Below are 12846 nucleotides of genomic sequence, written 5' to 3'. Positions count from 1 at the left end.
AAACATATTTTATTCAATCAAAAAATTGATACAAGTATAGAAAATTGACAGCAAGGTCAATCACGAAAACCAATCAAAAAATCAAGAAAAAGTTGACCCAGATACAATTTATAAGAAAGAACAAAATATAAAAGTTTACAGTCGTATTTACATTTCATTCTTATTTTTCTATCAAATCAAACAAAATTTTGGGTTAATAAACAAATTTAAGAAATGCGGGGTGTGTTATCTGTTATTATCAAAACTTCAGGTAAGATATCTGTAATTAATCAATTCTGGCGTTCTTTTGTCGCGTATAGACGATGTAAAAGATAAAAAGAAAAAAAAAAGGAAAGCAGGAAACTAGGAAGGTGAGGAAACCAACCCGAAAGGAATCACTTCTTTTATCGTTACTGTTACTTTTTAGTGATATCACATCTCCGCCCCACAACGCCCATCGGGACTGGTACTATTTTCGGGACACGGCGGGGATCAGCACATCCTTTTTAGAGCCATTCTGCATTTTGTTATGATTTTATTTTTCGGTAGAAAAAGGAAAATGAGTGAGACAATAATCAGTCGATAGTGTGAGATGCCAATCGCCAACTGACATCAAACACTCGGGGACGAGGGACAAACCAGTACATTTGATTTCGAACTAAGCACAGATTTCCCACGACAATCCTTAAATTAATCAATCTGGTTTCCCGCGGTTGCTCAGTGTGTGGAAAGCCAGAGGCAGTTCAGTGACTTCAGTCCACCAAGTACCCACTAACTCCCCCTCCCAAAGTGAGCGTAACTAGGGCTTTTATTTCTTAGCCACTTCAATACATACAACTTCACTCTTCACTGATAGATAGCCAGTCGTTTGTTCTCCAACCTCTGCTATGTTGAACCCTTTCTCCCCCTTCTGTTTCGTTTGAGTCGGCAGGTTCCGAGAGAGCTTCAAGATGCTTTCGCTCGCGTGGTTGACCGTGCTGTTACTGTTCGTAAATTTGCCAGCATTGCAGGCAGTTTCCGGCCCCCATGTAGCTGATGTGAATATTTTATTGCCTCCTCTGATGACTTATCCTGTAGAATATCGGCTACAAGGAAGTGATGGCTGTTTCTCTTGGTATGCTTGATCATTGTTTCGATTTATATTTTAATATCTTTCTTCATATTAAATGACTACATTTTCGTGTTTAGAACTCAAACAGATATCCGACTATTACCCTTTGTGTTAGTGGATCAAAAGAGGGTATCCAAGTTGGACATTGTTATGCATTTCCCCAGTGTTAATTCAATTGCTATAATCATTATTTGTATTCATGTTTCGGTATCTTTTTTCACCTCAAAATTTACTATGTAATGACTGCACTGTCGTGTTTAGAACTCAAACAGCTGTTCGACTATCACCCATTTGTGTTATTGGACCAAAATAGGAGGTCCAAGTTTGACAATGTCATGCATTTCCTCAGTGTTTGTTCCATTATGATGCCTTTCTTTAAGGTTCTAGAAATGGCAATCCCTTACTCCATAGTGCTAAGCACCATGTGTTTCCTCTTGGGAGACACCTTGAAATGAAATCAACCAAATTTCGTTTTCTGCTAACATTTGAACCCCTAGAAAATGGCTTAGTTTTTTTTTATCACTGAACAAGGTTCCTTTCTGCTTTCGTAATTTATTCAAATACTAAAAATGCCCCTCTATGGATGACATATGGTCAAATTCCAATTTGGTTTGTACTGGGAGCTCTGCCACCCTCAATTGGACCCTGTTTTGCTTTGTAACATATCCCTTCAAATGCAAGGCACTTAACTATCAGGGCTCTGGTTACCATTTTGTGTGTGTGTGTGGGGGGGGGGGTCAATTGGCCGTTGAACCTATGCAGAGTCCAGTCGTTCATGGGTTTTCAATGACCTGGAAAAGGAACTTGGTGAGTTGGTTCTTTTATTAACTAGGTTCAACCAACTGGCCCATTCTGGTTTTCAAAACATTGATAAATATGTGCATTTATATACTGAAAACTAATTGCTATGTCATTATCATCATCATCTAAGTCTTATCCCAACTATACGAGGTCAACTATCATTTGGCAAAAGTTTTAATGCCTGCTGCCAACATGACGCAACCCTCCTCATTAATCCAGGCATGGAACTGGCAGTGTTAGACAAGCACACACTGGCAGAGTTACGGGCATGCTTTTAATTAATTTTGTTAACTGATTAGAAATCTCGTGGATGCAACAGGTCATGGGACCATCATGATATTCTATCTGTTCAACCAGAGTACAATGCTAGTAGTCGCTGCTCAACAAGCGCTCGATTGAGATCAATTGCTCCTTATGGTGGTAGAAAGGAAACTGCTGTTTATGCTGCTGATCTCCATAGTGGCACTGTAATCCGTTGCAAAGTTTTTATTGATAACATCTCCAGAATCCAGATATTTCATAACTCTATTAAACTTGACTTAGATGGGCTTGCTACACTGCGTGTCCGCGCCTTTGATAGTGAAGGTATCCTTTTAGTTTAGTGAGATCACTGGCTTTATTTTTCTTTCTAATTATATGGCTTTTGGTTCCTATTATCATTTTTTAGTTTGCATTCTTTGATGGAACTTGGTGCTAGAGAATAGGGATCTTCTGCAGTCTGCCTTGCACAAATTTCTATTAGTATTATTTTTAATTATGTGCTTTTACAACTTTTCTTCATGAAGCATTACAAAATTGAAATTTATTAACTTCCAAGATGTTCCCCTAATTCACCATCTTCACCCCAGTTACACCTTTCTAAATGTGGATGTTATTGAACAAAACTATAGGTCCTATGCAACATAAGAGAGTTGCATGTTGTCGCCTAGATAAATGAATATACTTTTCATGTTTATGAAGCTAAACATGTAAAGTTCTAATATGTAAAACATAAATAATGTAACAGGACTGCGGAAAATTCTAAAGAGGATGGAATTTAAAATTTGTAGTTGCTTGTTCTTTAGTATTCATGCCACCTTATCTTAATGGATGGATGTGTCTGACTTCTGCACATGACATATTATTTCATGTATCTAATTTGTGCATGGGTAAGCATCTAAAATGAGTATTTATATTATCTTACCTGTGCATTGGTTGCTTCATGTCTGAGTTTTCATTAACTGCCTACAAACTTTAACATGTCAATTCTGTTTGTTTTTTTACCAAATATTTATCTTTCTTCTATTAATATATTCTGTTTTGATTTGTATTGCAGAAAATGTGTTTTCATCATTGGTAGGCCTACAGTTCATGTGGAAGCTTATTCCTGAAGCTGATAGAGTGCAGCATCATCTTACTCATGTTGCTTTGAAGGATTCTCCCTTGAGTGACTGTGGTGGTTTTTGCGGTGACCTAGATATCCAAATAAAACTGGAAGACAGTGTATGTATGCTGCTAATGCTAGCAAATGATAAAATGCCAATATTTCAATCGCACCCACCCAAATTATCTAATATACATAATATTTTTTTCTTTTTCTATATGATGCAGGGTGTATTCTCAGACTTGTTTGTTGTAAAGGGAACTGGAATTGGCCATGAAATTGTTTCAGTGCATTTGCTAGAACCACAGTTTGAATACATGGTGGATGAGATTGTTTTAACTGTTGCAGAAGCAATGTCACTTGAACCTCCATCACCTGTTTTTGTGCTCATCGGTTCTTATTTCCATTATAGTCTAAAAGTTGTTCGCCAAAATACTCCTCAAGGTTTTCAAATGCAATTTTTGTAATTAAGATTTTTGATTTGCAAATTCCTAAATGCATTTCAATATTATGTCTAGTATACATGATTGTGGTGGCAGGAGTAGCTAATGAGTAAGATAAGTCTTTCTTTTGTTCTTCTTTGCTTATTTTCTAATTTGATCAAATCTTTTAGTTGTTCTGTAATATCTATTTCTAAAGTAGAAATTAATATAATAATAGCATGCGGAGTTGGAACTTTTTTTTGGTATGGAATAAATAGTTGGTTTGGGTTCCTAAAAGCGGATCCAGGCATTTTATTTTTTAATATTGCTGTTGTGCCATTTTAGGACATAAAGACCATACTGTTGTGGAAAACCAAATGTAATTCTAACTGTTCTATTGATCCTGCATTTATTCAACTGTCTTCAGATAGACATTTCAAGGGTTAATGTTTATAATTTCAATCAACAAATATCATCTTTTTTTGACAGATAACTTTAAAAAAATTATTAATTTGTTGGAAAAAAGAATAATAGATTTTACAGGATAGACTGTGTCAAACACCCTGAAGTTACATGAGGGTGCTAAACTCCCTTCCCCACATTACCCTTTTTTTGTTGATTAGAGTACAAAGCTCTCTTGTTCCCTGTTGGATGAAATCAGTATTGTTTAATGTCTTCCCTAACCTGGCCCGTTGTCTTGCCAGTGCATCTGCCATATCATTGGCTATTCTTCTTATCCAACTGAAAGTGGTTCTCAGATCCCTTGCCAGGCAAGTTACCTCTATCATAATGTGCTTGTAGCACCAAGGTTCTTGACTCTTGTTCTTCATCCACCCAATGTAGTATATCAATCACCCTTCACTATGAGATCAGTATAGTTTAGTGTCTTCCCTAACTTAAGCCCATGCAACAATGACATCATCTATGCCTTAATTGAGTTGCATTGACTTATTGAGCCAGAATAAATTGTCAATACTACCCCTTCATGATTCCTTAAAATACTCCCTACTCCTGCCATAATAGGTTTGCCCAGGTTACAACTGTCAAAATTCCGTTTAATGCACCTTAATGGTGGAGGTAACCAAATTCTAACTGTTGAAGTTCTGGAAGAGGATGGGTTTGCAATCTGTTGCCAGCCCCTTTGACCCAGTGGGTCATTAACAGCAATATTCTCAATCAAGGCTTCAACTGTAAATTGATTGAAGGATGGCAGATCTGGTGCATCTCCACAACATCTTCCCCCTTCTAGTTTTAGGAGGGGACCACCTGCAACTGAGAAGGTTAAGGAAAATACTCCCAAATACCACCAGAAGCAAGGGGCAGGAGATTAGTAAGTATTGACTAGTTTCACCACTTGACCAACATAAAAAGCACAAATGAGGGGGACACCAAGTGGGTCTCCTATTTGAAAAGGGCTAACAAGTGTTAATCTTTTGGTGGACCACATCCCAATAGAAAGCCCTAATCTTTGGTGGGGTGGGCCACCGTATATTTCTAACTGGTTGGTCACTTGGTCCAATATATATATATATATAAAGAGAAATTCATTGAAAGAAGAAGAGAATACAAAAGGAAGGTGATAAGAAAACACCTAAGAGAGATAACAAGACACCAGATGCCAATACAAACTTACAACCAACAACACAAGACTAAAGACAATCAACAAAACGAAGACCCAAAAGCACCACTTCCGGACACCTCCACAAGCTCCGAGACCACACAGGACCCAGGCAACCAAGTCCTAATCCTCCCCTTCGAACACTTCCTCCTATCTGTCAATATCCTCATCCCACATCATTCTCTGTCGCCCTCCTCCTACCTAAATCCACACCTAACTTTCCAATCACCACTTCCTGAAAAGGACTGTGAATGGCATCAGAGCACTCTACCTGGGAAGATTTGCAAACAGCCGCGTCGTTATCCTCTTTTCCTCCACCGTTATCTTCTGAAACCATTCCAGATTCAGCATTGCCAATCCCTATCGCAACTTCCTTTGTCCTCTTCCCCAACCTATCCTTTGCTTGGTCCAAACATATATTTTTAAAGACCTCACAAGCGTTGGCCTTTTGATGAAATACTTTCCAATTGAAAGTCCTAATCTTGGGTGAAGTTGGTCTAAACCATATATAACTGGGAAATCCCTTTTTAGGAGGACAAGGTGGGAGCATTGTTTCGAAGAAAGAAGCACAAGAGAAGATGCTAACTCCCATAACGAATCCAAGGATGAAAATCTAATAAAGTGTGGAAATTTTGCCAATGAAAAAAAGGAAGTTTAAATAGCTGACCCAGGGTATGGAGATTAAACTGCAGTGGGTAAAGAGACGTGCCAACTCCTTTGTTGATAATCTTGCTAGACAAGTGGTGGAAAGGGATCAATTGTTCTAAGCTGTGTTGTAATTTTGAGTTTGCTTTTCATGTTGGGGATGGTTAAGAGAGTTTACCTCTCCCCCTAACTTCTGTTGTGTTTTCTCCTTAATTTTCTTTAATAAAAGTTTCAGTTATTGATAAAAAAATCAGATAAAGTGTTGAAATTGATTTCAGGAAAGCTAGGAAGGTTTTGGTAGCCATGATAAGACTAGGAAGTGATCAAAACAGAGGTACATGAGATGATGTACAGAGAAAGGATCCAAGAGACTGCCCTGAAAATTACATAGGTAGTGTATTGTCACTATACAATTCATTTCTATGAAACCTGACTTAGCTAATCCATCGACTACTGTGTTTAGTTCCCTAGAGATGTATTCTTCACCAAAGAATTAGTAAGGAGAAGAGGAAGAGGCAAGCGAACCGAAGAGAAGGAAGATAGGTTGAGAGGCAAAATCAAGGCTGGTGGTGCCCCTTGTATTATTTATACTTAAGTGACTTTGGGACGTAAAGAAAATTGAAATTACAAGAGTGCCCTTGTGGCACATACTATCATAAAAAATGTATAAAAACTCAACACTCCCCCTCAAGTTGGGCTGTGTATATTGATCATGCCCAACTTGTTACATAGTTCATTGTGCCGCAAATAGGGAAGAGCCTTTGTAAGAACATCAACAAGTTGTTGCTTTGAACTAACATAAGGAGCACAAACTTCACTCTTGTGCTTGTCAACTTTAATATGTTTCCTCCTATCATGGAGGACAGGATTGGTAGCAATATTTATGTTTGCTTTGTTGTCACACTATAGAGACATAGGGTTGTTAACTTGAAACCTGAAACCTGAGTTCCAAAGTCCTTCAGCCACTCACTGGGCCATAACCCAATATTTGGCCTCAGCAGTTGATCTTGCAGCAACACTTTGTTTCTTACTGCTCCATGCCACCAGGTTTCCTCCCACGAACGTACAATACTCACTGCTGGATTTTCTATCATCCACATCTCATACCAAGTTCATTCGTGTAAACCTCTACCTCCGGATGATTATGTTTCCTAAACAACAAGCCAGTTCCTGGACATTGCTTTAAGTACCTGAGTACCCTCTTTGCAGCTTCTAGGTGAAGAACCTTGGGTGAATGCATAAATTGACTAAGAACTCCCATGACATAGGCAATGTTAGGTTGAGTCTTAGAAAGGTACAATAGCCTTCCTACCAACCATTGCTTCATATCCCTCAATGGTTCTCCATCACAATCTCCCAATCTATGATTAACATCAATAGGGGTATCAATTGACTTTGCCTCTAGTTTACCAATATCTTGTAGAAGATCTAGGACATATTTCCTCTAAGAGAGAAAGATGCCCTTTTGTGATTGGACACCTTCAACTAGGGAATACTGGAGCTGGAGGTGTCCTAGATAGGGGTGAGCATTATTTGGTTAAAACCAAAAAACTTAGCCGAAGTTAAAACAAAAAAACTGAACTGAAATTTCAGTTTGGTTTTTGGTTATTTCAGTTCGGTTATTTCGGTTTTGTAAAATTTTGGGTTCGGCTGAGGTTTCAGGTTTAGAAATTCGGTTAACCGAAAAAACCAAATTTTATTATCTAAAATATATATATGTATATATATTAACATATAATACACATATAATATGTATAAAATATATTATATTGTATTATATTATATATTAAAATATATAATTTATTATGTACATTGTATAATATATAATACAAATATAATATCTATAGTCCAAGTAGAAAATATCTTTTCAAAATATCAAGCACCACTGGGCGATAGACATAGTTGAGGATGATGGCTGAAGGTTAGGTCTCGACAATGGAGAGGATGATTGAGGTGGGCGTACGAGGGCTAGGGAAGATGGCTGAGAGAATGCAGGTGTTGGAAGCAAGTTTGGTGGGTAGATTTGTCGGCATAGACATAGAAGTGGAGAAGGTTGAAGCATGGGTGATGATAGAGTGAGGGAAGTAGAAGCTAATGGAAGTGAGGAAGCTAAATGGGGGATTATTTCTGTTTATGTTTCACAGCAAGGAGAAGGTGGGGCTTGTTATGAATTAAGAGAGAGCGAAGGAGAGGGAGTTCGATCTCAGACTTGACTGGTGGTTCCTGGCGGCAAGAGCTCTATCATATCAAAGAAAGAGAAGGGCTGTATGGATCGATGTGGCTGGTATCCCTTTGCATGCTTGGAGTATAACGACTTTTGAGGCAATAGGAAACCACTGTAGGGAATTCCTGCAATTCGATGATAGGAATAGATCCTGGGACAAGCTAGATTTGGCAAAAATTATAGTAGCGGTGGAGGAAGTTTCAGACGTCCCTATTCAGGTGAATCTGAAGTTCGCAGGTGAAGTGTATGACCTGAGGATTCTGGTCGAAGGTGATGATTTCACGTTCTTAGGTTGGAGGAGTTTCAATCAGACCAGAGTAGCAGAGGAATAGGGGAAGGGCTGGAGCCCTAAGTCGAAGTAGGGGAGGGAGTTAGAAGAAAGGGAGAGGAATCGACAGTCAGGGGAGAAGGAAGAAGATGAAGAGACCTTGTCAAAGGGTAAAAATGGAATTTCATAGGACAGTATGTTTTAAGTCATCTGATGTGGCACATAGAGAGGAAGGAGGGAAGGGAGCCAAAAAGCCACAAAAAAAAGGGGTGGTGAGGAGATATTGCCATAAAAGGGAGGGGGAAAAGGAGACTTTGTGGGTGGGGCCCATAGTGGTGCGAGGAACTCAAAGCATCCTCGTCTTATGGTTTTAGGTGTAAAGAAAGGGAGGGGTGCAATTGGAAAGAAGAAAACCAGCAACCAAAGAGACAGGAGTTTGAAGAGAAAGAATGAGAGGGAGGAGGGTCTGGGTGATAACAAGATTTAGCAAAGGCGGGAAGGATTTGACGAAGGTGAGAGGAGGGAGGAAGAATAAGAATAATTTTAAGGACCCTGTGTAGACTTCAGAGTTGAAACTGCATCAAAGGAAACATCAAGTCAAGACGAAGAGGAAGAGAGGTGTGATGAACCGGAGGAGGAAGGTGTAAGCCGACCAGTACAAGTTTCGCCCTCTACACTAGCAGTCGAAATCCAGCAACTTAGAGATCCTTCTCTCGAGGAAGTAGTGTGTGCAAAGACACCAAGAAGAGGGGAATGAACAAAACAAGAAGTTGCGACTATGCCTCGGTCTATCGATTCTACAACAGTAGACAAATCAGACGAGGTAGCTCACACCTTTTCTTCTTTGGCAATCCCAATTGAAGTGAGAAGTGTTGGCGGAGAGGGAGGGAAAGTGGAAACAGGGGTTGAAGAAGGTAGGGGTTGTGATGGGAAAAGGAAAAGACGAAGGGAAGCAGAGGTGTCCAGGGAATAATAGAGGGTGTATAATAGAAGGAGGTTGTTGGGTCTTTAAAGAAAAAAAGGGAGGGCAGAAGGATTATGAAGAGGAGAAAGGAGCTTAGAGGAAGCGGTAGACTTGGGAAATAGTGGATGTGATGAGGGAGGGGAGGCAGGGAAAGGAAGTGGAGTGATAGCCGAAGGAAAGGACTTGGAGTTGAAAAGGATAGTTGATAGAGAGGTAACAATAGGGAAGTCTCTTGGACTATTCTTTTGGGGAGGAGAAGGCTTTGCCAAAATTGTATTTGGACATTTTGAAAGAAGGAAAGTAGAAGAAAAGTCAAAAAAAAAAAAAAGAAAGCAAGAAAGAGAAAAGCTGGAACGAAGAAAGAATAGGGGAAGACCAAGTTATGTTTGAAGAGTGATGATTGGTCGGAGAGGAGCAAATTAAAGAGGGGGGCGGCCCGGGTGGGGAAAGATGAAGTTGTTGAGTTGGAATGTCAGGGGATTGAGTGAGAAAAAGAGGAGGGATTTGGTACACAATCTAATCAGAAAACAGAAGCCTGATGCAGTCCTATTACAGGAAACAAAGTTGGAGGCCTTCGATATAAAACTGACGCATGAACTGTGGGGGAAGGATGGGGGAGAATGGGTGGAGCTGATAGCAGTCGGGTTGTCAGGTGGTTGAGTCATACTATGGGATCCAGGGTCTTTCAAAAATCGGGGAGTGGGCTGGGAGATATTTGGTGTCAGTTTGCTTACAGGAGACAAATGAAGAGTGGGTTTGGGGACTGATGAATGTGTATAGGCCAAATGAGGAAGGAGAAAGAGCGGAGTTCTGGGAAGAGTTGAGAAGGGTAAGGCAGAGCTGGCTGAAGGAAAGGAAAGAAGTACTAAAGAGATTGTGGCTTCAGTTGGTAAACTCATCACAAGCTGGGTCATTTCTCGTCTAAAATTTGGGCAAATCAGACTTTTGGACGTAATGTGAATCAGTTTGTCTGATATGAAGTTTGATGCTATGCTTGCTTTAATTTAGGGTGTCGTCTTGACACCTGAATAGCTTGTATCTGTTTTGTTTTAATAAAATTTTTACTCTTATTCTTAAAAAAAAATATAGTGTTGAAATTCGGTTTTAACTGAAATAACCGAAAACCAAACAAAAAATTTTGGTTTTTCATTTAAAATTTCGGTTTATTCGGTTTGGTTTTTAACCAAATAAACCGTTTGCTCACCCCTAGTCTTAGATCCTTAACTTCAAATTGGAAGCTAAAAACTCTTTTAACTTTTGTATTTCTGCACTCCTGTTACCTGTGAGAACGATGCACCTACATAAGCTATAAGTACTACTACATTTTCTTGATTCCTCTTTACAAAGAGAGTGTGGTCAGACTAGCACTGCTTAAACCTTTTTTGCTGAACTGCTATATGAAATCTGCCAAGTCAGGCCCTGGGAGACTACTTTAGGCCATACAAAGACTTCTTCAGTTTACACACCTTGTCCTCACTAACTTTAGCACTGAAACCTGGTGGTTGAATCATATATACCTCTTTCAAGTCACCATTCAAGAAAGAATTCTTAATGTCAAGTTGATGCAACTCCCAATACATAGTGGCTTCTGGTGATAAAAGAACTCGGATGGAGTTCATCTTTTCAATAGGTGCGGAGGTTTCATCATAATCAATCCCATGAACCTGCGTGTACCCCTTCACCATTGTTAAGTCCTTAAATTTGCTGGACTGGGAGCAGGTTATTAAGATACTCTCAGTCACAGCTTAAAAGGGGTCTACAGTCTAGTTTAGTGAACAACAGGCCCCAAGTTATTTGGGCTTATTTATAATGCAATAAGCATTTAATGGGCCTGCAGTAGAGCCCATTTAGTGGAACAACAGGCCCTAGAAGAATAAATCCATTTTAAGTAATTTCTTGTGAGGCGTCCCACTTATTTATGAGGGGATGCCACTTGTTCTATTCTAACAAGAGGACTATTTTCCCTCCTTTAACCATTTGAAGTGGGGGGACACATGTCACCCTAGGGGAGAGAGTTATTTTCCCTCCTCTAACCACTTGAAGTGGGGGGGACACATGTCACCCTAGGGGAGAGAGTTATTTTCCCTCCTCTAACCACTTGAAGTGGGGGGGACACATGTCACCCTAGGAAGGAGTTATTTTCCTTCCTTTAACCACTTGAAGTGGGGGGACACTTGTCACCCTAGGAAGGAGTTATTTTCCCTCCTCTAACCACTTGAAGTGGGGGGACACTTGTCACCCTAGGAAGGAGTTATTTTCCCTCCTCTGACCACTTGAAGTGGGGGGACACTTATCACCTTAGGAAGGAAAAGTTTTCTTTTCCCTCCTTAACCCATTTTAAGTGGGGTGACACTTGGCACCCTAAGAAAAGAGGAGTGGGGAGTTACTTAACCACCTCCCTCCTCTATATAAACCCCTCTCCTACAAGGAGAAGGGGCTAATGCCCTTTTTGTGGGCTAATGCCTTTTTTGTTGGCTAATGCCTTTTTGTTGGCTATTACTAATTGATTTGTAGGATTTCTAGCATTAAGAAACAAGTGGGAAGAGAAAAGAGAAGAAGATTGGTGTGGAGAGTATAAAAGAAAAAGAAAGAAGAAGGTAGGGAATCTTGTGTTCTTCCTACACCTCTGATTCACAACTTTAAGTTTTAATCAAGTCTGATTCACTAAAATCTGGCCCAATCAATTTAAAATGGCTTGAGCACTGTAACCTCAAGCTATTTTTTTGATCTCACAGTGCTCAAGGGGGCACTGTTAAATCCTTAAGTTTGTTGGATTGGGAGCAGGTTATTAAGATACTCCCAGTCACAGCTTAAAAAAATAATAATAAAGAAGAGAAAATGGCTTTCTTATAAGCCCAATCAGTCCTATTGGTAGGCTGAAACATTTTTAATAAAGAAAGGGGCTTGTAGTCTAGTTTAGTGAACAACAGGCCCTAAGTTATTTGGGCTTATTTGTAATACAATAAGCATTTAATGGGCCTGCAGTAGAGCCCATTTAGTGGAACAACAGGCCCTAAATCCATTTTGATTAATTATTTGTGAGGTGTCCCACTTATTTATGAGGGGATGCCACTTGTCCTATTCTAACAAGAGGACTGTTTTCCCTCCTCTAACCACTTTAAGTGGGGGGGCACATGTCACCCTGGGGAGAAAGATTTATTTTCCCTCCTTTAATCACTTGAAGTGGGGGGACACATGTCACCCTAGGGAGAAAGATTTATTTTCCCTCCTTTAACCACTTGAAGTGGGGGGACGCATGTCACCCTAGGGAGAATGATTTATTTTCCCTCCTTTAACCACATGAAGTGGGGGGGACACATGTCACCCTAAGGGAGAGAGATTTATTTTCCCTCCTTTAACCACTTGAAGTGGGGGGGACACATGTCACCCTAAGGGAGAGAGAATTATTTTCCCTCATCTAACCACTTGAAGTGGGGGAACACATGTCACC

At 39.8% G+C, this 12846-nt stretch overlaps 1 protein-coding gene across 4 annotated transcripts in view; it reads left to right on the top strand.

The window, feature by feature from the left end:
• Positions 1-337: 337 nt before the first annotated feature.
• Positions 338-12846, top strand: part of EMB3012 (embryo defective 3012) — a 99941-nt gene continuing 87432 nt past the window's right edge. For 3 of the 4 annotated variants that reach the window (XR_016085878.1, XR_016085877.1, XM_010250328.3), the window contains exons 1-4: positions 338-1093; positions 2211-2476; positions 3207-3373; positions 3482-3698. Coding sequence is in view for 2 of the 4 variants with exons in the window: in XM_010250328.3 (XP_010248630.1) it covers positions 930-1093; positions 2211-2476; positions 3207-3373; positions 3482-3698 (814 nt within the window). In the remaining 2 variants the exon portion in view is untranslated. The remainder of the gene's footprint in view (positions 1094-2210; positions 2477-3206; positions 3374-3481; positions 3699-12846) is intronic. The other variant, XM_010250330.3, reaches the window with a different exon arrangement.

This window comes from Nelumbo nucifera, chromosome 4 (genome assembly GCF_055504915.1).
Source record: "Nelumbo nucifera cultivar China Antique chromosome 4, China Antique-T2T, whole genome shotgun sequence".
NCBI lineage: Eukaryota > Viridiplantae > Streptophyta > Magnoliopsida > Proteales > Nelumbonaceae > Nelumbo > Nelumbo nucifera.
This window is presented reverse-complemented; position numbering and strand designations above follow the sequence as displayed.